General features: G+C 41.9%; 1 protein-coding gene across 9 annotated transcripts in view; it reads right to left on the bottom strand.

The window, feature by feature from the left end:
• LOC124595310 (diacylglycerol kinase epsilon) overlaps positions 1-22,824 on the bottom strand; it is a 203,312-nt gene that overhangs the window by 167,689 nt on the left and 12,799 nt on the right. For all 9 annotated transcript variants that reach the window (XM_047134007.1, XM_047133999.1, XM_047134005.1 and 6 more), the window contains 3 exons: positions 11,324-11,380; positions 4,442-4,638; positions 4,191-4,362 (listed from right to left, as the gene is read on the bottom strand). In XM_047134007.1, the coding sequence (XP_046989963.1) occupies positions 4,191-4,362; positions 4,442-4,624 (355 nt within the window). In that variant the 5' untranslated portion in view covers positions 4,625-4,638; positions 11,324-11,380. The remainder of the gene's footprint in view (positions 1-4,190; positions 4,363-4,441; positions 4,639-11,323; positions 11,381-22,824) is intronic.

The following is a 22,824-nucleotide window of genomic DNA, read 5'->3' on the forward strand; positions in this document are numbered from 1 at the left end:
CCCTGTCTCACTCCCTTCCCAACAACTGCTTCCCTTTCATGCCCCTCGACTCTTATAACTGCCATCTGGTTTCTGTACAAATTGTAAATAGCCTTTCGCTCCCTGTATTTTACCCCTACCACCTTCAGAATTTGAAAGAGAGTATTCCAGTTAACGTTGTCAAAAGCTTTCTCTAAGTCTACAAATGCTAGAAACGTAGGTTTGCCTTTTCTTAATCTTTCTTCTAAGATAAATCGTAAGGTTAGTATTGCCTCACGTGTTCCAACATTTCTACGGAATCCCAACTGATCTTCCCCGAGGTCCGCTTCTACCAGTTTTTCCATTCGTCTGTAAAGAATTCACATTAGTATTTTGCAGCTGTGACTTATTAAACTGATAGTTCGGTAATTTTCACATCTGTCAACACCTGCTTTCTTTGGGATTGGAATTATTATATTCTTCTTGAAGTCTGTGGGTATTTCGCCTGTCTCATACATCTTGCTCACCAGATGGTAGAGTTTTGTCATGACTGGCTCTCCCAAGGCCATCAGTAGTTCTAATGGAATGTTGTCTACTCCCGGGGCCTTGTTTCGACTCAGATCTTTCAGTGCTCTGTCAAACTCTTCACGCAGTATCTTATCTCCCATTTCATCTTCATCTATATCCTCTTCCATTTCCATAATATTGTCCTCAAGTACATTGCCCTTGTATAAACCCTCTATATACTCCTTCCACCTTCCTGCCTTCCCTTCTTTGCTTAGAACTGGGTTGCCATCTGAGCTCTTGATATTCATACAAGTGGTTCTCTTTTCTCCAAAGGTCTCTTTAATTTTCCTGTAGGCAGTATCTATCTTATCCCTAGTGAGACAAGCCTCTACATCCTTACATTTGTCCTCTAGCCATCCCTGCTTAGCCATTTTGCACTTCCTGTCGAGCTCATTTTTGAGACGTTTGTATTCCTTTTTGCCTGCTTCATTTACTGCATTTTTATATTTTCTCCTTTCATCAATTAAATTCAATATTTCTTCTGTTACCCAAGGATTTCTATTAGCCCTCGTCTTTTTACCTACTTGATCCTCTGCTGCCTTCACTACTTCATCCCTCAGAGCTACCCATACTTCTTCTACTGTATTTCTTTCCACCATTCCTGTCAATTGTTCCCTTATGCTCTCCCTGAAACTCTGTACAACCTCTGGTTCTTTCAGTTTATCCAGGTCCCATCTCCTTAAATTCCCGCCTTTTTGCAGTTTCTTCAGTTTCAATCTGCAGCTCATAACCAATAGATTGTGGTCAGAATCCACATCTGCCCCTGGAAATGTCTTACAATTTAAAACCTGGTTCCTAAATCTCTGTCTTACCATTATGTAATCTATCTGATACCTTTTAGTATCTCCAGGATTCTTCCAGGTATACAACCTTCTTTCATGATTCTTGAACCAAGTGTTAGCTATGATTAAGTTATGCTCTGTGCAAAATTCTACCAGGCGGCTTCCTCTTTCATTTCTTCCCCCCAATCCATATTCACCTACTATGTTTCCTTCTCTCCCTTTTCCTACTGACGAATTCCAGTCACCCATGACTATTAAATTTTCGTCTCCCTTCACTACCTGAGTAATTTCTTTTATCTCGTCATACATTTCATCAATTTCTTCATCATCTGCAGAGCTAGTTGGCATATAAACTTGTACTACTGTAGTAGGCATGGGCTTTGTGTCTATCTTGGCCACAATAATGCGTTCACTATGCTGTTTGTAGTAGCTAACCCGCACTCCTATTTTTTTATTCATTATTAAACCTACTCCTGCATTAGCCCTATTTGATTTTGTATTTATAACCCTGTAATCACCTGACCAAAAGTCTTGTTCCTCCTGCCACCAAACTTCACTAATTCCCACTATATCTAACTTTAACCTATCCATTTCCCTTTTTAAATTTTCTAACCTACCTGCCCGATTAAGGGATCTGACATTCCACGCTCCGATCCGTAGAACGCCAGTTTTCTTTCTCCTGATAACGACGTCCTCTTGAGTAGTCCCCGGCCGGAGATCCGAATAGGGGACTATTTTACGTCCGGAGTATTTTACCCAAGAGGATGCCATCATCATTTAATCATACAGTAAAGCTGCATGTCCTCGGGAGAAATTACGGCTGTAGTTTCCCCTTGCTTTCAGCCGTTCGCAGTACCAGCACAGCAAGGCCGTTTTGGTTAATGTTACAAGGCCATATCAGTCAATCATCCAGACTGTTGCCCCTGCAACTACTGAAAAGGCTGCTGCCCCTCTTCAGGAACCACATGTTTGTCTGGCCTCTCAACAGATACCCCTCCGTTGTGGTTGCACCTACGGTACGGCCATCTGTATCGCTGAGGCACGCAAGCCTCCCCACCAACGGCAAGGTCCATGGTTCATTGGGGGGTCGACAAAGATAGATAGAAGAATTTGTACTAAATTTTTCTTGGAAAATGGAACAAAATGCAGCACCACATCCAAAATCTTGACTGTGGCCTATGGCAAATCTACTATGAATAAGACAATTTACAAATGGTATCAATGTTTCATAGAATGCTGAGAAGTTGTTGAAGATGACGACCATCCTGGACACCTTAGCACATCAATTACTGATAACAATGTGGAAGAAGCAAAGAAAATGGTAGTGAAAAATTGCCGAATCATCATCAGAGAGGTTGCTGATAATGTGGGCATATCCTATGGCTCACACCACGCTTTTTTTTTTTTTTTCCTCCAGATGTTTTGGGCATGAAACATGCAGCAAAGTCTGTTCCAAAATTGTTGAATTTTGGCAAAGCAACATTGTGTGGACATTGGTCAGGAATGTCATTTTCAAACCATTACAGGAATCTCGAATGTTTGACTATAACATAATTTCAATGGCACATTCAAAGGACTAGTTCATAGGTAAGGCCAACATAACAAAGCATTCAAAACTAGTCACCATTAAAAAGTATACGCAACTGTGAAGGAAACCTTAATAAATAATGAAGCTATTTTTGCCATGATTTTCTTTTATTAAACACGTCAGTCAAACCTTACGAACAGTTTATTAGATAATCTGAGTAGCATTTAATTTGGTGATGATGATGTTACCTGCATGATGGTATAACCTACCTGTAACTGTAACTATATTCACCACAACTTAAGCTTCATTCATATTAAGCACTGTGTGTTGCAGAATTTGTTTTAAATGAATATCTGTGTAGTGTTTACTTCCTTGTGTTCTGTCTGCCAACTGGTACACATTGTTGATTTCTTTCTTAGTCTGTCTGAAGATAAGTGCTATTTCTTGCCAAGTTCTCAGTATTCGCAGCAAATCAGGGGAGTATCTTGAGCCAGGAACTATTTCAAAGCACAGCTGAGGATACATTTCAAAGCACAACTTGTTCTATTTTATCACCAATATCAATTGTGTGACTAATTTGACTTAAAAGTATTGTTCCAGTGTAGCAAAACATTTATTTGCACTAGGGTTTAATGTCCCATCAATGATGAGGTAATAAGGGCCGGACCAGAAACTTGTATTGGGGCAGGTAACTAATCACGTCTTTTCAGGGGAACCATCCCAGCATTTACCTGAAGCTATTTAGGGAAATTACAGAAAACACCATATCTGTAGTGGTGGAGAGGGCTCTGAACTGCTCTGCTCCTGAATATGAGTCCAACACTCTAAATACTGTGCCACTTCATTTGATTTCTGTTGCAGTGTTGGGAGTTTCACTTGAGAAGTTGAAGACATGTAAAAACCGCGCAAAAGGCTGTCCCTATACTTCTCTTAAATAAGACCTTTACGCTATTTTCCACTGAAAATACTGTTCCGATAGTTGTCATAATCTGAAAGGAAATACTAAGAATCTATGCGGATTTCTTCTTTACATCTATATCTCCCAATCCAACACCTTTTGTTCATCGCACCAGTAACAAAACACGATTTAAATTACACCCTCATTTGACAATTCCACTAAATAAAAGTGAACTTAGACGCACCAGTGTAACAGCATACACCCAAATGAAATTAAAGCTTATAAAAAGAATACAAATAACATTTTTTAACAAATATAATTATATAATGTTTTTTTTTTAAATCAGTACTAAAAATATATGTAGTTGTAACATGTAAAATGAGTAGGCATACATTTTGAACCATTCATCATCTCTTGTGTTTAGTCACAAAAGCAGAAGTTTATAAAAATAAATTACCTTTCACCCAATGGTGTTTTATTGGTCCCTTTTCTTTCAGAGAAATGGCTTTGCATTTAAGTTTTCTGTTAGCTTGATTCACGCATTCAACATTAGCACAAACTCCACATGAGTCACAAACAGCAGTGCGATTGGTCAACAAGAGAGATTCACAAATGCTGCAGTAACCAGACTATAAGAGAAACAAAAATATACTGACAGTGATAATCAACAACACTGTTCAATTACTTACAAACAATGATGACTCATACCTTAGTAAGTGGGTGATTAAAAGACCAATAGTGCTTTTTAGAAGCATCATGAATTTGTACATGAGTATCACGATTTAAGTACTTGAAATAAGCAACAGTCACTAAAAACATCAGCAAAGCCAATATAAATGGCCAGATGACAGACGTGAGCTCTGCATTCCACAGCATTAAGATCTGCCACATGTTTCTGCAGTTACCTGCAACAAGGGATACATATTTTATACTTGCAGTGGTAAATTTTTAGATTCATACACAGTTTGGGAGAAACCACACATGCTGTTTATTCATTTGCTCATCAGCGGATAAGAAAACTATTATATTCATATTTATTATGCCAAGACAGCATGAGTTATTCATCCATTTACTTTTCATTAGGCATAAGAAAACTATTCAATTTTAACCGTACCTGATTATGAAAAATATTCAATTGATACAAATTTCAGAGTTGATTTGATTTGATTTTTTATTGGTCCAGTTTTATCATATAGCACAAATTGTACAATTGATATTGGACAGGTCAAAGATAAGTTACAATAATACATAGTATTAGCAATTATAATTAGGTACCTACTACAATTAATTTTGTTACGTATTCAGAAATTCTCTGACAGAATAGAAACAGTGCTTTATTAAAAATGCCTTTAGTTTAGCTTTAAATATTGGATGGGTAGTATTTTTTATTTCCTCTGGTATCTTATTGTGTAGTATTACTCCAACGTTAATTATGTTCCTCTGATAGGGGGTTGTTCTGCGATATTTTTTATGTATATTTGATTCCCTTCTGGTACTATAGTTGTGTACACTTTTGTTCTGTAGCAGTTTGCCTGTTTTCAGGAGGTAGTCCCTAGTGAACAAGATAGTTTCATAAATGAATAAAGTTGGAACATTTAGAACACCAAGCTCAGTAAAATGGGACTTACAGGACTCCATCTTTTTAAGACCACAAATTATTCTTAAAGCTCTTTTTTGCATTCTAAAAACCTTTACACTGTAAGTTGAGTATCCCCAGAAAATGATCCCATATCGGATTAGTGAGTGGAACTGTGCATAGTATGCCTGCAGTACTGTTGTTTTGCTTGTTGTAGCCTTTAAAATTCTTAGGCCATAGCACACAGATGATAGTTTCCTACACAAGTTATTTATATGTGTGTCCCACTTTAAGTCTTCCTGAATCCAAAGACCCAAGAATTTTGTGACAGCTACATTTTCTAGGGGATCATTTTTTAATTGGGCTTGAATAGACATTTGATTAGTTGGAGGATTTAAATGAAAATCGACACACACCGTTTTTTCAGTATTTTTAATGAGTTTGTTTTTTGTGAACCACTCAGAAAGTATTTTCATAGAACAAGTCCCTTACAGTACTATAAGAACACTGTTCAATTTTTATTTTCATTGATTCAAGAATTGTCACACTGAGGAACTTTTTGATAAATTCACATCTTCTTCTATGAGGTTTCATTTTATACGAAAGGAAATGAAAATCTGAAAATAATGGAGAGTCAAATGTTACAATAGATGAGGTACAGAAAGAATGCCAAACTAGTAGAAAATGTCAGAAGTTTGTGGAAAAAAGAGTGCAACTAACAAGCCTATGCACAACAAAAATCTTGATTTCAGTATAAAAACTGAAGCATTTGAATAAGTGACAATAAAATTACCACTGAAGAAGGGCGTGAAGGAGGGTACAGTGAGATATAGAACTAAAATGGGATTTTGGTCCACTAAGAACAATCAACCAAATGACATAAAAATGTTCTTATCAATTTGTAAAGTACAAAATTTTGCGTTGTGACATACAAAATGTGATGTGTTTATGAAGCTGTTGAGGATATAGCTTAAAACACTGCAAAACTCAGGAAAGAAGCTGACTTCATAAAGTAAATGAATTGCATATTCCTGAATCATTCAACTATACTATAGGCACAAAAAAGAACATAAGCGACATAAATTGAGTGAGTAAAATCCAGAAAAATTAAAGCTTATTTTCATCACCATGTATAGCCATATCTGAATTTTACAATAAGAGATTTCAATTGTCACACAGCGATAAAGCTAAATGTGCGAATGAAAGGTGTGACTGAATGGTGTGATCTCTGCAGCACCCAAGCCACCAAAAAAAAGCTGGTCATCATTTACTTTGTCATGCGGAAATTAACAGAGATCACAGTATCTGACTAAGCAGCTCACTCCAACTTTTATAGCACAGTTGACTTCACATAACAAAACACACTTGTCATTTTCTCTGTCTACCATTGTTTTTAATTGCTTCAAATCTCACGGAGGCATATTTCATTTTTGTAACTAAGTGGGAGGCAGCTTGTTTGTTGCCATACGCATTTTGCTTTTTTTAATTTATGAAGCATCTTCAGGGGCCTACAATACATACTTGTTTTTAAATATATGATAAATATGATAAAATAAATAGGGCAGAATGTTCCAAATTTTTGGATGTACATACTAATGAAAACTTAAACTGAAAGTAAATTACTAAACTTTGCAATCAACTAAGTTCAGCTACTTTGGCTCTTTGTATAATTGCTAATCTTGGAAACAAATGAGTCAGTCTCTTGATGTATTTTGCATACTGCCACTCAATAACATCTTATGGAATAGTTTTCTGGGGTAACTCACCATTTATAAAGGAAGTACTGATTGCACAAAAGCAAGCAATAAGAATAATATGTGGTGTCCACTCATTGATGTCACTTCAAGGAGCAAGGCATTTTAACTGCACTGTCATAATACACTATATTTGTTTATGAAATTTGTCACAAAGAATCCATCACAATTTAAGAAGAACAGTGAGATCCATGCCCACAACACTAGAGGGAAAAATGTGACCTGTATTATCTGTCATCAAAGATCTCAGTGGCTTGGAAAGGAGTTCAATATACAGCAACAAAAATCTTTGTTTATTTTCCCAACAACATAAAATTTCTAGCAGGTAGCAAAGCAAAATTTACATCAAACCTAAAATCATTTCTGCATTATTTCGATAAAACAATCATTTGTCTACTTCTATAGTCTAAAAACCACTATGAAGTGCCCTCTGTACTAATTATTAGGGTTTTTTTCCTTTTCCAATCAGGTAATGAGTGCGTGAAGAATAAGTTGGGCGTTGCAGTATATTCCTAGTCATCATTTAAAGCCAGTTTTTTGTAAATATACTTCCTCAGGATAGTGTATGTTTATTGTCAAGAGTCTGCCAGTTCAGTTTCTTCAGCATCTCTGTGATATTCTTCCACAGATCAAACAAACCTGTGACCATTCATGCTGCCCTTCTCAGCATATGTTCAGTTTTCTTTGTTGATCCTACTGGGTATGGGGTCAAAACCACTTGAGGAATATTCTAGGACAAGTGTTTTGTAAGCAATCACGTTTGTACACTAATTGCATTTCCCCAGTATGCTACCAGTAAGCTGAGTCTACCACCTGGTTTACCAATGATTGATGTCATGTAGGTACCACTTCAAGGAGCTAGGTCTTTTAACTGCACCCACTTGAAGGAGCTAGGCATTTTAACTGCACTGTCATAATATACTATATTTGATTTTGAAATTTGTCACAAAGAATCCACTATAATTTAAGAAGAACAGTGAGATCCATGCCCACAAACTAGAGGAGAGAAATGACCTGTATTATGCTATTATGTATTCTGCTACATGCTATGATTTCATATCATTTCGTATCTACTTCTACATCCACACAGATACTCTGCAAGCCACCATACAGCATGTGGTGGAGGGTACCCTGTTATCACCACTACTCATTTCCTTTCCTGTTCCACTTGCAGATAGAGGCAGGAAAAAACGACTGTCTATATGCCTCCACATGAGCCCTAATTTCTCATATCTTATCTTTGTGGTCCTTACGTGCAATGTATGTTGGTGGCACTAGAATAGTGGCAGTCAGCTCCAAATACCAGTTCTCTAAATTTTGTCTATAGTATTTCTCGAACGGAATGTCACCTTCCCTCCAGGGATTCCCATTTGAGTTGTTTGAATCTACCAGTAACAGATACAGTGGTCTGCCTCTGAATTGCTTCAACGTCATCCTTCAATATGACATGGTATGGAACCCAAAGGCTCAAGCAGTACTCAAGAATAGGTGGCATTAGCATCCTACATGTGGTCTCCTTCAAAGGTGAACCACTATTCCATAAAATTCTCCCAATAAACCAAAGTCAACCATTCACCTTCCATACCACATTACTTGCATGCTCATTTCGTTTCATATCGCTCTGCAACGATTTCTTCCCAGATACTTAAACGACTTGACTGTGTCGAGCAGGACACTAGTACTACTGTATTAGAATATTATAGGTTTGTTGTACCCACTCATCTGCATTAACTTACATTTTCCCCACATTCAGAGCTAGCTGTCATTCATCACACCAACTAGAAATTTTGTCTAAATTGTCTTGTATCTCCCTGCAGCCACTCAACTTCGACACCTTACTGTACACCACAGCATCACCTGCAAACAACTCAGATAGCTGCCCACCCTGTCTGCCAAATCATTTATATATATTGAGAACAACTGCAGTCCTATCACACTTCCCTGGAGCACTCCTGATGATACCCTTGTCTCTGATAAATACTCGTCATCGAGGACAACATGCTGGGTTCTATTACTTAAGAAGTCTTTGAGCAATTCACATTTTGATGAACTTATTCCAAATACTCATACTATCATTAAAAGCCTGCAATTGGAGCAACATGTCAAATACTGTCCAGAAATCTAGAAATATGGTATCTGCCCATTGCCATTCATCCACAGTTGGCACTGTCTCGTGAGAAAAGGGCCAGCCGAGTGTCGCATGAGCGATGCTTTCTAAAACCATGCTGATTTGTGGACATCAGCTTCTCAGTCTCAAGAAAGTTTATTATATTTGAACTGAAAATACGCTCAACGAATCTGCAGTTAAACCAAAGTTAGGAATATTGGTGTGTAATTTTGCGGTCCTGTTCTTTTACCCTTCTTATATACTGGAGCGCCTGCACTTTTTTTCAGTCACTTGGGACTTTTGTGCTGGGTGAGAGATTCACAAAAATGCAGGCTATGTAAGAGGTCAATGCCAGAGAATTCTCTTTGGAACACCAAATTGGTATTCCACCCGGACCTGGTGATTTACTTGCTTTTAAATCTTTAAGTTGTTTCTCTATGGTAGGGATGCTTATTACTGTGTCATCCATACGGGAGTCTGTCTGATGGTCAAATGATGGTACATTTCTATGTTTCTCCTGTATGAACGATTTCTTGAACATGAAATTTAAAACTTTGACTTCCATTTTGCTGTCTTCAATTGCCATACCTCACTGGTCAATAAGGGACAGAATGGCAATCTTAGACCTGCTTAGCAATAGTACATAGGACCTACAAAGCATTACACCCAGCTATTTGTATCATTTGACTGAGTCCAATAGTGACTCTTTGATATGATGATCATAGGATACTATGCTTTTTGTTTTGTCAAGGGAACAATTTTACATTTCTGAACATTTAAAGCAAGTTGCCAATCTTTGCACCACTTTGATATCTCATCAAGATCTGACTAAATATTTGTGCAGTTTCTTTCAGAGTGCACTTCATTACAAATAACTGCATCATCTGTAAAAAGTCTGAGCTTACTATTAATATTGTCCTCAAGATCATTGATATATGACATGGACTGCAAGGGTCCCAACACACTTCCCTGTGGTACACATGAAATTAATTTTACATATATCTATGATGCTCCATCCAAGGCAATTCTTTGAATCTTATACTTCCAGGTCTCCTACAGCTGTTCTTATCTGGGCTGGATGGTGGATGGTGGATGGAGAGTTGCCTAACCCATTTTTTTAAACTTGTTTGTGTGTGTGTGTGTGTGTGTGTGTGTGTGTGTGTGAGATTAGTCTATGTTATTATAGAAAATTATCAAAGAATTAGTAAATATCATTATTATTATTATTGTTATTATTAAAACTATTTCTATTATTTACGGAAGATGGCAATTGATCAAATTTTTTTTTGGAGCATCATCCTGAATGTTTAATGAATTTACTCTCAAGTGCAAATTCTGAAGTTCTTGGATGCATCTGCTGCAATGTAGCCACGGACAATGTAGTAGCAAAAAAGTACATATTTTCTAAGGTATCCATTCTGTATTTATATGACTACATATTACACCAAAACTAAATAATTCACATTTACTTGTTGCCACTGTCAAATATAATATCATCACCTGATTCCATATGAGGATGTCCCATCAAGATATGTCATTTCATTTCGGTGATGTGTCACTTTCACTTATTCCTTTACCTTTAAAATATTAAGTAATTATCATGTATTGACGGAGTGAAATAACTTTTTCTTCTTGTTGTATTTTTTGTTCATTTAAGTGCATTCTCATCATTTGTGTTTATTAATATCCAAGACAATTTTTCATTTAGCTACACTGGACGTAGTAGGTTACTTTCAACTTGTTATCCTGATTTGCCTGCTGGTCTGTAGGTCATGTCTCTCAATCCCCCCCACACACACACCTATGCAATTATCTATTTTTTTCCACAACAGCTCTAGGAGTAGGAAGGTATAGCATATGTTGGAGTGTTTATGCTGCTGTTCCTCCATTCTATGATGCTCTACTCCTCCTCCTCCTTCACCTCCTCCTCATTCCTCCTCCTTCACCTCTTTCCCCTCCTGGTATATGGTTGGAAAGAACTATTCAAAATGACACTGACCAATGCGATTCTTAATTTTTAAAAACAAAGTACTTGTGGGAGTTACTATGGCACTAAATGTTAGAAACCTTAAAAACAATTTGAGGCTAGCTCAACATACAAACATATTTTATTGTAGTTAAGTATCAAAATATGAATAAATGCAACACTGTACCTTATAGAAAAATGAAATCCAGCTTCCTCAAATAAATACCCTGCAGGCTAGAGTGTCCTGAAACAGGTAAACAACTTTAGCAGAAGCTGTCAATGGAATCTCTCTCTCTCTCTCTCTCTCTCTCTCTCTCTCTTTTTTTTTTTTTGTGGTTTTAGGGCGCACAACGGTCATTAGTGCCCAGACTACGTTAGAAATGCACCACGAGTCACAAGTTTAAAACAGCAACGAAACGGAAAACACGATAAAAGACAGACTGACAGGCATAGGATTAAAAAAACAGCATAATCAAATGTCCTTAGAGAGGGTTGTCAAGTTGATAAAATGAAGAACGCGAGCAGCTGCTCGTGGGTCATCCGCTAAAATGGCATCTCGAGTACATGGCAGGCCAAGATCAAGACGCAGTGTGTTAAAATCCGGACAGGACGTTAAAATGTGGCGAACCGTCAGCAATTGCCCACATGGGCAGAACGGCGCCGGCGCAGCCGTCAGCAGATGGCGATGGCTGAACCGGTAGTGTCCAATTCGTAACCGGGCCAAAACTACCTCCTCCCGCCGAGAAGGGCGTGAGGAGGACGTCCAAGCCGCGGGAAGAGGTTTCAAGGCCCGAAGTTTGTTGTCTGTAAGTGCAGCCCAATCGGCATGCCACAGCGATAAAATGCGCCGACAAATGACCCTGCTACAATCTGACGAAGGGACACAACAAGAAGCTGTCCGAGGCTGGAGGACCGCAGCTTTGGCCGCGGCATCTGCAGCTTCGTTCCCAGGGATACCGACATGGCCAGGAACCCACATAAAGCTAACCGGAGAACCGACGTCCACCAGCTGCTGAAGAGAGCTTTGGATCTGGTGCACGAAAGGGTGAACCGGGTATGGATCACTGAGGCTCTGGATGGCGCTCAGGGAATCGGAGCAGATGACATAAGCAGAATGTCGGTGGCGGCAGACGTAAAGAACTGCCTGGTAGAGGGCAAAGAGCTCAGCTGTGAAGACCGAACAATGGCCATGGAGCCAGTATTTGATACTTTGTGCCCTGACAATAAAAGAACACCCGACCCCGTCATTGGTCTTAGAGCCATCTGTATAAATGAAGGTCATATTAATGAACTTCGAACGAAGTTCGACAAAACGGGAGTGGTAGACCGAACTGGGGGTAACCTCCTTTGGGAGCGAGCTGAGGTCAAGGTGAACGCGAACCTGAGCCTGGAGCCAAGGTGGCGTGTGGCTCTCGCCCACTCGAAAGGTTGCAGGGAGTGAAAAATTAAGGTGTTGAAGGAGGCGACGAAAGCGAACTCCAGGGGGTAGCAGGGCAGAGACATACAACCCGTATTGACGGTCGAGAGAGTTGTCAAAAAAGGAACGATAAGACGGGTGGTCGGGCATTGCCAGTAGCCGACAGGCATACCGACAAAGCAGTATATCGCGCCGGTAGGTGAGTGGCGATTCACCAGCGTCAGCATGAAGACTCTCGACGGGACTAGTATAAAACGCTCCGATCGCAAGTCGTAAACCCCGATGTTGTATGGAGTTGAGGCGGCATAAGATGGATGGCCGTGCAGAGGAGTATACGAAGCTCCCATAATCCAGCTTGGAGCGGACGATCGACCGATATAGGCGAAGTAGGACGGTTCGATCCGCTCCCCACGACATACCACTGAGAACACGGAGGACATTTAGAGAACGGGTACAATGGGCAGCCAAATATGACACATGTGGAGACCAGCTAAGTTTCCTGTCAAATGTAAGACCTAAAAATTTTGTTGTCTCCACGAATGGGAGAGCAACGGGACCGAGTCGTAAGGACGGTGGGAGAAACTTTTTGTAGCGCCAGAAGTTAATACAGACCGTCTTCTCGGCAGAAAAACGGAAGCCATTGGCGACACTCCAGGAGTAAAGACGGTCAAGAGAACGCTGAAGACAGCGCTCCAGGAAACATGTACGCTGCGCGCTGCGATAGATGGTAAAATCGTCCACGAAAAGGGAGCCTGATACAGCAGCTGGGAGGCAATCCATTATTGGATTGATCGCTATGGCGAAGAGAGCGACGCTCAAAACTGAGCCCTGTGGCACCCCATTCTCCTAGCGAAAGGTGTCTGACAGGACAGAACCCAAACGTACCCTGAACTGTCGATCCATTAAAAAGGAACAAATAAAAAGAGGGAGACGACCGCGAAGGCCCCATGTATGCATGGTGCGGAGAATGCCCGCCCTCCAACAGGTGTCGTAAGCCTTCTCCAAATCAAAGAACACAGCAGCGGTCCGGCGCTTCCGCAAGAAGTTATTCATAATGAAGGGCGACAAGGTAATCAGATGGTCAACAGCAGAGCGGCGCCTACGAAATCCACATTGTACATTGGTAAGTAGGCGTCGAGACTCGAGCAGCCATACCAAACGAGAGTTAACCATTCGCTCCATCACTTTACAGACACAGCTAGTAAGCGAGATGGGTCGATAACTGGAAGGCAAGTGCTTGTCCTTCCCCGGCTTAGGGATCGGGACAACAATAGACTCGCGCCAACATGCGGGAACATGTCCCTCAATCCAGATGCAATTGTAAGTACGAAGAAGAAAACCTTTACCCGCAGGAGAAAGGTTCTTCAGCATCTGAATATGAATAGAATCAGGCCCTGGAGCGGAGGACCGTGCCCGGGCAAGTGCGTTTTCGAGTTCCCGCATGGTGAATGGGGCATTATAACTTTCACGATTCGAGGAGCGGAAGTTAGGTGGCCTAGCCTCCTCTGCCTGTTTGCGGGGGAGGAAGACAGGATGGTAATGAGCGGAGCTCGAAACCTCTGCGAAAAAGCGGCCGAAGGCATTGGAGACATCCTCAGGGGCCACAAGGACGTCATTCGCGACCGTCAAGCCAGAAACTGGTGAGTGGACCTTAGTGCCAGATAGCCGGCGCAGGCTACCCCAGACAACAGAAGAAGGAGTAAAACTGTTGAAGGTGCTTGTGAAACCAGCCCAGCTGGCTTTCTTGCTTTCTTTAATAATACGACGACACTGTGCACGTAATTGTTTATAATTGATACAATTCGCCACTGTAGGGCGGCGTTTAAAGCACGTCGACGAGCACGTAAAGCGTCTCTACATGCTGCGGTCCACCAGGGGACCGGTACGCGACGTGGAGAAGAAGTAGGGTGAGGGATGGAATATTCAGCAGCAGTGAGAATGACTTCCGTGAGGTGTGCAACCTGACTATCGCAGCTTGTGAAGGTTTGATCCTGAAAGGTCACCCTGGAAGAGAAGAGCCCCCAGTCTGCTTTGGAGATGGTCCAACTAGATGAGCACGGAGAGGGGGTATGCTGCAGGAGATGGATAACACACGGGAAGTGGTTGCTCGAATACGTATCAGAAAGTGCATACCACTCAAACCGGCGTGCAAGTTGGGTAGTACATATAGAGAGGTCTAAATAGGAATAGGTGTGAGATGTGTCCGAAAGAAAAGTAGGGTCGCCAGTATTGAGGCAGACAAGATTGAGCTGGTTGAAAAGGTCTGCTAACAGGGAGCCCCTCGGGCAGGATGCTGGAGAGCCCCAAAGGGGATGGTGGGCACTGAAGTCTCCAGTTAACAAAAATGGTGCAGGTAGCTGAGCAATAAGTTGCATCATGTCTCCCCTGGTAACGGCAGACGATGATGGAGTGTAAACGGTACAAATGGAAAATGTAAGAGTGGGGAGAGTAATTCGGATGGCAACTGCCTGCAGACCGGTGTGCAACGTGATGGGATCGTAGTAAATATCATCCCGGACCAGCAACATAACCCCTCCATGAGCCGGGATACCTACCACAGGGGGTAGGTCAAAACGCACAGAGATGTAGTGTGCCAAGGCAATTTGATCGCATGGGCGTAGCTTCGTTTCCTGGAGGGCTACGACGAGCAGACGGTGCAAGCGGAGCAGCAGCTTCAAGTCCTCTCGGTTGGAGCGAATGCTGTGAATATTCCAGAGAATAAGTGCCATCGTAAGAAGAAAAGGAAGATGAAAGAAGGGGTCACCTCGATGGCCGCTGAGGGCCTGGCTTCGAGCGAGCACTGCCGCCGCTATCAGTAGGCGGACAGTCATCGTCCATTGGTTCTATAGGTTCATCGGCCATCTTGGTAAGATGGCCGGGAGGGGGAGATTCCTCCGCCAGTGAACGGCCAGATGTTCGGCTACCAGCGGTGCGACCAGGCGAAACGGATGACGGCCTGGGGCGGCAACCACTGGGTGGCGGAGGAGAAGAAATGCGCCGTGGCGGAGAAGGAGAACTGTGCTTCCTATGAGCCTTCTTGGAAGGTTGTTTGGTGGAAGTACCGGTCGATGGCTGGGAGGTCGAAGTACGTAGGAAGTCTGCACAGGACGGTTCCTTCTTGAAGGCTCGTGCATCTGACTTCTGGGTCTTCGTCTTAGCAGAAGCTGATTTTTTTTTTTTTTTTTGTTTGTGGTTTTAGGGCGCAAAACTTCTATGGTCATTAGCGCCCAGCCCGTGACGTAGAAAACAGGAAAAAAACGAAATTTAAAATCAGCAGCAATGGAAACAGAGTCAGAAAATTGGAGAAACTAAAGGCAGAAGGAATGCTTAAAAGTCCACTATAGAAAGGGGTTGGTTGTCCACAAAAAAAAAACTTCAAATGACTGACGTCATTTCACTGTCACTAATAAACTGTAGAACGCGGTCAGCTGAGCGCGTGTCATCTGCTAAAATCGACGATAGATCAGGCGATAGCTGTAGACGGGAGCGTAACGGATTAAAATAGGGGCATTCAATTAAAAGGTGTCTGACCGTCCACAGCTGAGAGCAGTGGGGACAGAGTGGGGGAGGATCACCGCTTAAAAGATGTCGATGACTAAAAAGACAGTGCCCTATCCGGAGTCGAGCTAAAATTACCTCCTCCCGACGACGCGTTCGGGAGGAAGAGGTCCAAGCGCAAGGAACGGCTTTCACTTCCCGCAATTTATTGTGGGGAAGTGTTGACCAATGCGCATGCCATAAATGAGTAACTTGGCGACATAAACCGCTCCGTAGATCGGTAAACGGAAGAGACTGAAGAGCTGGCCGAGGAAGAGAGACTGCAGCCTTGGCCGCTATATCGGCCGCCTCATTTCCACAGATACCAGCGTGTCCCGGGAGCCAGAGGAACGCCACTGAGACGCCCCCCAGGTGGAGCAAGCGCAGACAGTCCTGAATCCGGTGGACCAGAGGGTGCACAGGGTAAAGAGCTTGGAGACTGAGGAGAGAGCTGAGAGAATCTGAGCAGATTACGTACTGTATCCGCTGATGGCGGCGGATGTAGTGGACAGCCTGGAGAACGCAGAAGCTGATGAAGGGGCTGGTGTCTGTGGGGTGATGGGCGGAAGAGGAGACGTCGACCGCGCGATCTTAGCACTGGGCGAACGGACGACTGTGGTGCTGAAGGTCAGATCGCATGTCTGGGTTGCCACCTCCCTGGTAGTCCGAGGAGAGGAGCCAATAGCTTGCGAGCAGCTGAGGTGGACACTTTCTCTTTGACCCGAATTTCTTGGATACAGCGTTCTTCCTTATAGACGGGACAGTCGCGGGAGGATGCTGCACGGTCACCCTGACAGTTCACACAACGAGGAGACGGAGGTGGACAGTCACCCTCATGGGCATCCCTGCCACAAGTGACACATTTAGCCGCATTGGAACAAGACTGTCGAGTGTGATTGAAACGCTGACACTGGTAGCAGCGCGTAGGTGTCGGGACATAGGGGCGAACAGAAATAACCTCGTAGCCCACTTTGATGCACAATGGCAGCTTAACACTATCAAAGGTCAAGAAAGGTGTCCGGGTCGGTACATGGTCATTGTTGAGCTTTTTCATGACCCTATGGACAGCCGTCACGCCCTGCTCAGCGAGGAAAGACTGAATCTCCTCGTCAGTCAATCCGTCGAGGGATCTAGTATAGACCACACCACGAGACGAGTTCAAAGTTCGGTGAGCCTCCACCCGGACAGGGAACGTGTACAGGAGTGTGGCTCGAAGCAGTTTCTGTGCCTGAAAGGCGCTCTCAGTTTCTAGTAACAAGGTACCATTACGCAACCTCGTACAAGACTTAACAGTACCGGCTATCGCATCTACGCCCTTCTGGATAACGAAAGGGTTGACAGAGGCAAAATCCTTTCCGTCCTCAGATCGAGAAATGACGAGGAACTGTGGGGTAGGCGGTAGTACTTTTGTCACTGGGGGCTGGTCATGTTTCCGTTTGTGGGCAGAAGTCGAGAGAGAAGAAGAGAAATCCATTGCGGAGAAATCCCCCATGATTGCCAGCGTCTCCGATGGCGCGCTCCTTCCTTATGGGGACCCTCTCAGAGGGCACTCCCGCCTTAGGTGAATGTTTACACCCCAGGTCACACCTCCCGAGAAACAGACGGAGGGACCAATCGGCATGGTCAGAAGGTATCAGCTCAGGCAATCACCCCTCCCTGGGCCTGGCCTTTACCAGGGGGTACGTGCGTGCCTTACTTGTCTACCCAGGGCGGGGAATTACGCGTTACCCCGTCACCGGCTACGAGGGCGAACGCGTGGGTCGGCCTTCAGGTGCGCACAGGGAGGAAGGAAGAAGACGAAAAGGAAGAGAGAGAGGACAGACTGACTCAAACGCCGAAGCGGAGACCAGAGAAGGCAAGGAGAAGAAGGCAAGGAGAAGAAGGCAAGGGAAAGAGTAAGGAAGACAGTGAGATGGAGAAGAACAAAGAAAGGAACCAACCAAAGAAGGAAGAAATGAGAAGTGAAAAACCAAAAAGACCACAAATATAGGTCGTGGGACCGTCCGTCTCCGGACGCAGGGGCTAACTACCCCCTTGAGGGGGATGGACTCCTTTTAGTCGCCTCTTACGACAGGCAGGAAGACCTTCGGCCTATTCTAACCCCCAGACCCGCAGGGGGTATGGAATCATTTTAAAAGTTATCTTAATTGGTTGCCTCAATCAAGATAACAATGTGAGACAACTCAAAAATAAATAAATTTAGATTACATCACAAAAACAGAAGTCTGTAACATGGAATAGATTGTAACAGTTCCACAACATTGGATTAGTTAAACATTCTTTCTACGTTTATTCAAAAAATTAAAGAAATCCTCAAGAGAATCCAATAAAATTAAGGGTGAATAAGAACAATAACAGATTTTTCTTACACTTCTTATTAACCCCATCAACTAAAAAGCTGTAGAAATGTGTGATTTTAATGAATTTATTGCATACCATGCATTTTCATGTCTTCTATATTTTTTAAGTTGAAACACATATCTAACGATTTTAAATGTGTTTTGAAAGCAAAATTTTTGAGGTTGTTTAGCTGAAGTACAATGTGGGTCAGCATATGCCAACAGAACTAGAACTGAACCAAGAAGGTCATCACCTCCGAAGTTTGACACATTACTATGCAGACATGTCAACTGGACTGCTGAATCTGTAAATATGTTGCACTGCATTGCATGGAGTTTGAAAGCATCCCAATTCTTGAAGTGGAGATCTTTAAGGCCTTAAAAGTTCACACTTTTTTCTTTCTCTTCTAGTGCAGAAAATTGTATTTCTTCATTTTGGTTGATACATTTGTATCCCCAGATGAAGCATCAATGAAAGCACCAAAGGGACCCTAACACCATGTCCTTCACTGTTACATCAACCTCTCTGTGACAATAAAGGCCAATACATATGAACAAACTTACTAAGTTTGTCAAATATTTGACTGTGTAGGGCACTGTGTTTGGCATGTTTGTCAAACGTAAAGTGTGTTTGCCATTTATGAGAGAAATTTTGACTGATGGCAGATCTGACAAGATGGCGGACATTGTTATGTTGATGTTTCACCACATATGCTTTGTGAAAAAAAGTTTTATTGTAATTTATCTCACTGTGTTGTGAATTTCCACAATTTTTGAAATGACAATCAAGGATAAAAAGAAAACAGTATTGGCAGTGACCAAAATGATAGGGGTGTAGTATCTTTCCCACACATATGTTATGCAGAAAGAGATTAAGAAGAAAATCAATGTTCTACTCACAAAATAGAAGCAGGGGGGAGGGGGGACCATACATACGAACAAAGCTCTCCAGTTCTTCTATGGATGATGCAACTGTTCCCAGGTTGCGATATTTTAATAAACTATCATTAACTGAGAAGAAAATAAATTACAAATTTTCTACTACTTGTACCTTCTTTCTCAATGTTAGGACAACATAACTCTGTTATTAAAAGTTTTACTGTCCATTCAGAGAAAAGTGGTGTACTCACTGGGTTCTGAGTGTAATATTTCCACTAGCAGATTAGCAGATTTTTTTGCGTCTCTCTCTCTCTCTCTCTCTCTCTCTCTCTCTCTCTCTCTCTCTCTCTGTTTCAATTATTCCCTGGAGTAGTGGTTTTTTTTTTTCATTTTCTTCTTTACACACTGCCAAAGTCAAGGTAAAAATTCTTTTTATGCACTGGTAGCGATTCTCACTAGTGTTACAATACTTCACAGTATGAACAGCGTCTACTTCGAAAGTGAGGTTAAACTGTTGTACATTATTGCTACCTGTACGAGTTTATTTGACAAACCTGTGAGTGGAAACAAGCAAGTTTGACAGTCAAATCTGATTGCTTGTGGTGGCCTTAACACTGACTGTGGTTTCCGCAAGCAATGATGGGTCTTCTTTAACCAGAGACCAACAGAAAACAACTGTTGTGATAAGCTGTGCAGCTTAAAAAAGGGATACCCTTGTAATGCTTGGTGATTAATATAGGACTGGTACAGTGCACCCATGTTTCTTTTGTGCTGTGAATTGGTGTGGAATCAGGCTGGGGAAACTACTCTGGCATTCATCTGTAAATTTCCACATCTGCCTTGACTGTAGGACAGTACTAAAACCACTGCAGCAACAAGGAAATGGCATCATTTCTCACTGACAGTCTGACAAACAAACAAACCCGTTTACAAACAGATTGCTAACACAGTAATGTTTCCTGTCACACTCTCAATGCTGACTCTACAGAATAGTGCAATTATAGACAATTGTATCCAGAAATTTGTGAGAATTCAGTAATGAATTAAAAAGTCTATACCGCTGATTCCAGGAGGAGGCAAGTATCCCTCTTGTCCCCTTCCCCCTCTCCTTGTGGGCACCTATGGTTGCATATTTGTTAGACTCAGGAGGTATACAAGGGAGAGGAACAATAAGAATTTGTGGATGTATGTACGGGGCATGATTGGAAAGTTTTAAGAATGGATCCGCTACTGCTTACTGGTTTGGCAGGCAGGTACACGGAGGGTGGGGAGTGAGTCATTGCCTTGTCCTTGAATGCCCTCTGACACAAAACTGCATTTCCTTTATACAGTTCGTTGTGGCTAATGGTTGAGTGCAGATCTGTTAGGGCTTGTTGCCGGATTCTGTCTGTGTGAAAACTGGACAAGAGTTTGTGTGAAATTTTGTTTTAAAATCGGGAAATCAGCTTCTGAGACGTACGAATTATTAAAAACAGCTTTAGGAGATAATTGTATGAGCCAGTCAAATATTTTTGTCTGGTTCAACAGATTCAAAAATGGCCATGACTTGTTTGAAGATGAACCACAGTCCTGCCGTCCTTCCACCTCAAAAACAAATGAAAATGTTCTGAAAGTTCGCAGCATGGTGGGCTCTGATCGTAGATAACAATTAGGGAGATGGCTGATGAACTTAATTTAAGTTTCTGTGCAGTTCGGTCAATTTTAACTGAAGATCTGAACATGCGTCGAGTGTCCGCAAAATTCATTCCAAAAGTGTTGTCAAGTGAGCAGAGACAATATCGACTTTAAGTGTGCCAAGATCTGATTAAGCGGGCTAAAAATGACCCAGATTTGTTAAATAGAGTAACTACAGGTGATGAATTGTGGGTATACCATGACCAAAAAATGCATGGCAAAGTCGGTCAAAGGTCGAAGACAATGTTGGTAATTTTTTTCGATTACACCGGTATTGTGCATCATGAATTTACCCCTGGAGGACAGACAATTAACCAGGAATACTACAAATGTGTCCTTGAGTGTTTGCGTGAAAAGGTGCGGAAGAAAAGGTCTCCATTGTGCAAAGGCAGGAGTTGTGTGCTACATCATGACAATACACCGGCTCATCATGCCTTCTCCACTGTTGAATTTTAGACCAAATTCAAAATTCCCCTGGTTTCACAACCACCATATTCCCCTGATTTGGCCCCTGCGGACTTCAACCTGTTCCCTAAACTGAAAATTTCACTGAAAGGGAAGCGATTTGACTCAATTGAAGACATCCAGGCAAACACAGAGAGCATCTTTAACACACTTCAGGAAAAAAAATTCCAGGTATGTTTCCAAAAGTGGAAACACCATTGCAGTCAGTGTGTTCAGTCAGAAGGGGGCAATTTTGAAGGAGATGCATCACAGTAGCATGTAAGTACGAACATTGTACAATTACAAGCCCATTCTTAAAACTTTCCAATCACACCTCGTAGAACAGTAAAAGAGGAATTTATGGGGAAACGTTAAAATATTTACTATTTGGAACTAATGAGTTTTTCCACACTTCTTTACCTTTTCTGTTTCTTTCCTGCTGCACAACAATGCCTGGTTCATTACGTAATGAACCATCAGTTCTTCAATGAAATGCAAAACCCAATACAGTACTTTCCAATTTGATCATCAAATTTGTCGATTTGGTAATTTCCAAGAATGATTGCCTGTGGAATGTGCAGGGCTAAACATGTACTTTGAACATGCGACTTGATGTTGACCACATGACTCTGGTGGCGCAAATTATGGCAAATATTTACTGCTTTCCCGGTGGAACATGGTTTATTGTTTTCAAATGTGAATAGCAATGATTGAAAGCAGTAGTCTGACATGGCAAAATCTAATTCCTCGGTTATGTAGTGTGGAAAGTTGTTCGAAATATTGTTGGGACTTTGGATTGTTTCCACATGAGGATTAACAGGAATTGTGTAGAACATCATGGACTCAACTCTGTGAAATTTTTGCAAGAAAAGTGGAGATGCTGATTTTCCTTTGCAATTGCACTGCATCCAGAACCACAAGTGAAAATCTGTAAGAAAGACCACATAGTTCGACAACTCCAAGTTATCCATCGAGAAGAGCATGATTTTAGTTTTCCATTGGATAAGAGACTACATGCTACAAGCACCATCTTCTGAAACACAATTGACTATGAACACAGTGTGCAGGTAATACAGTTTCTGCGAAGAAGGCTGCTACATCATAGTCATGAATGAGACTGTTCCAAATGGTGGATAAAACAAGGTTCATCAAATTAGGCGAATCACTTATAGCTAATAGGAGATACCAGAGAGGATGCTCATTGAAAAATGAAGTTGAATGTATTTGGGCATTTGGCAGCATTGAAAGAGAATCCTGCAAGTGCTTTATAGTTCGATTTTATTCAAGGGGGAAGAAAATTTTACATTCTGATAAAGGGATTTCAACATGCACTTGTAAATCATTCTGTTGAATGTGTGTCATTGATGATCCATCTGTCCACACACAGAACATCAAGTG

Source organism: Schistocerca americana, chromosome 2 (assembly GCF_021461395.2).
Source record: "Schistocerca americana isolate TAMUIC-IGC-003095 chromosome 2, iqSchAmer2.1, whole genome shotgun sequence".
Taxonomy (NCBI): domain Eukaryota; kingdom Metazoa; phylum Arthropoda; class Insecta; order Orthoptera; family Acrididae; genus Schistocerca; species Schistocerca americana.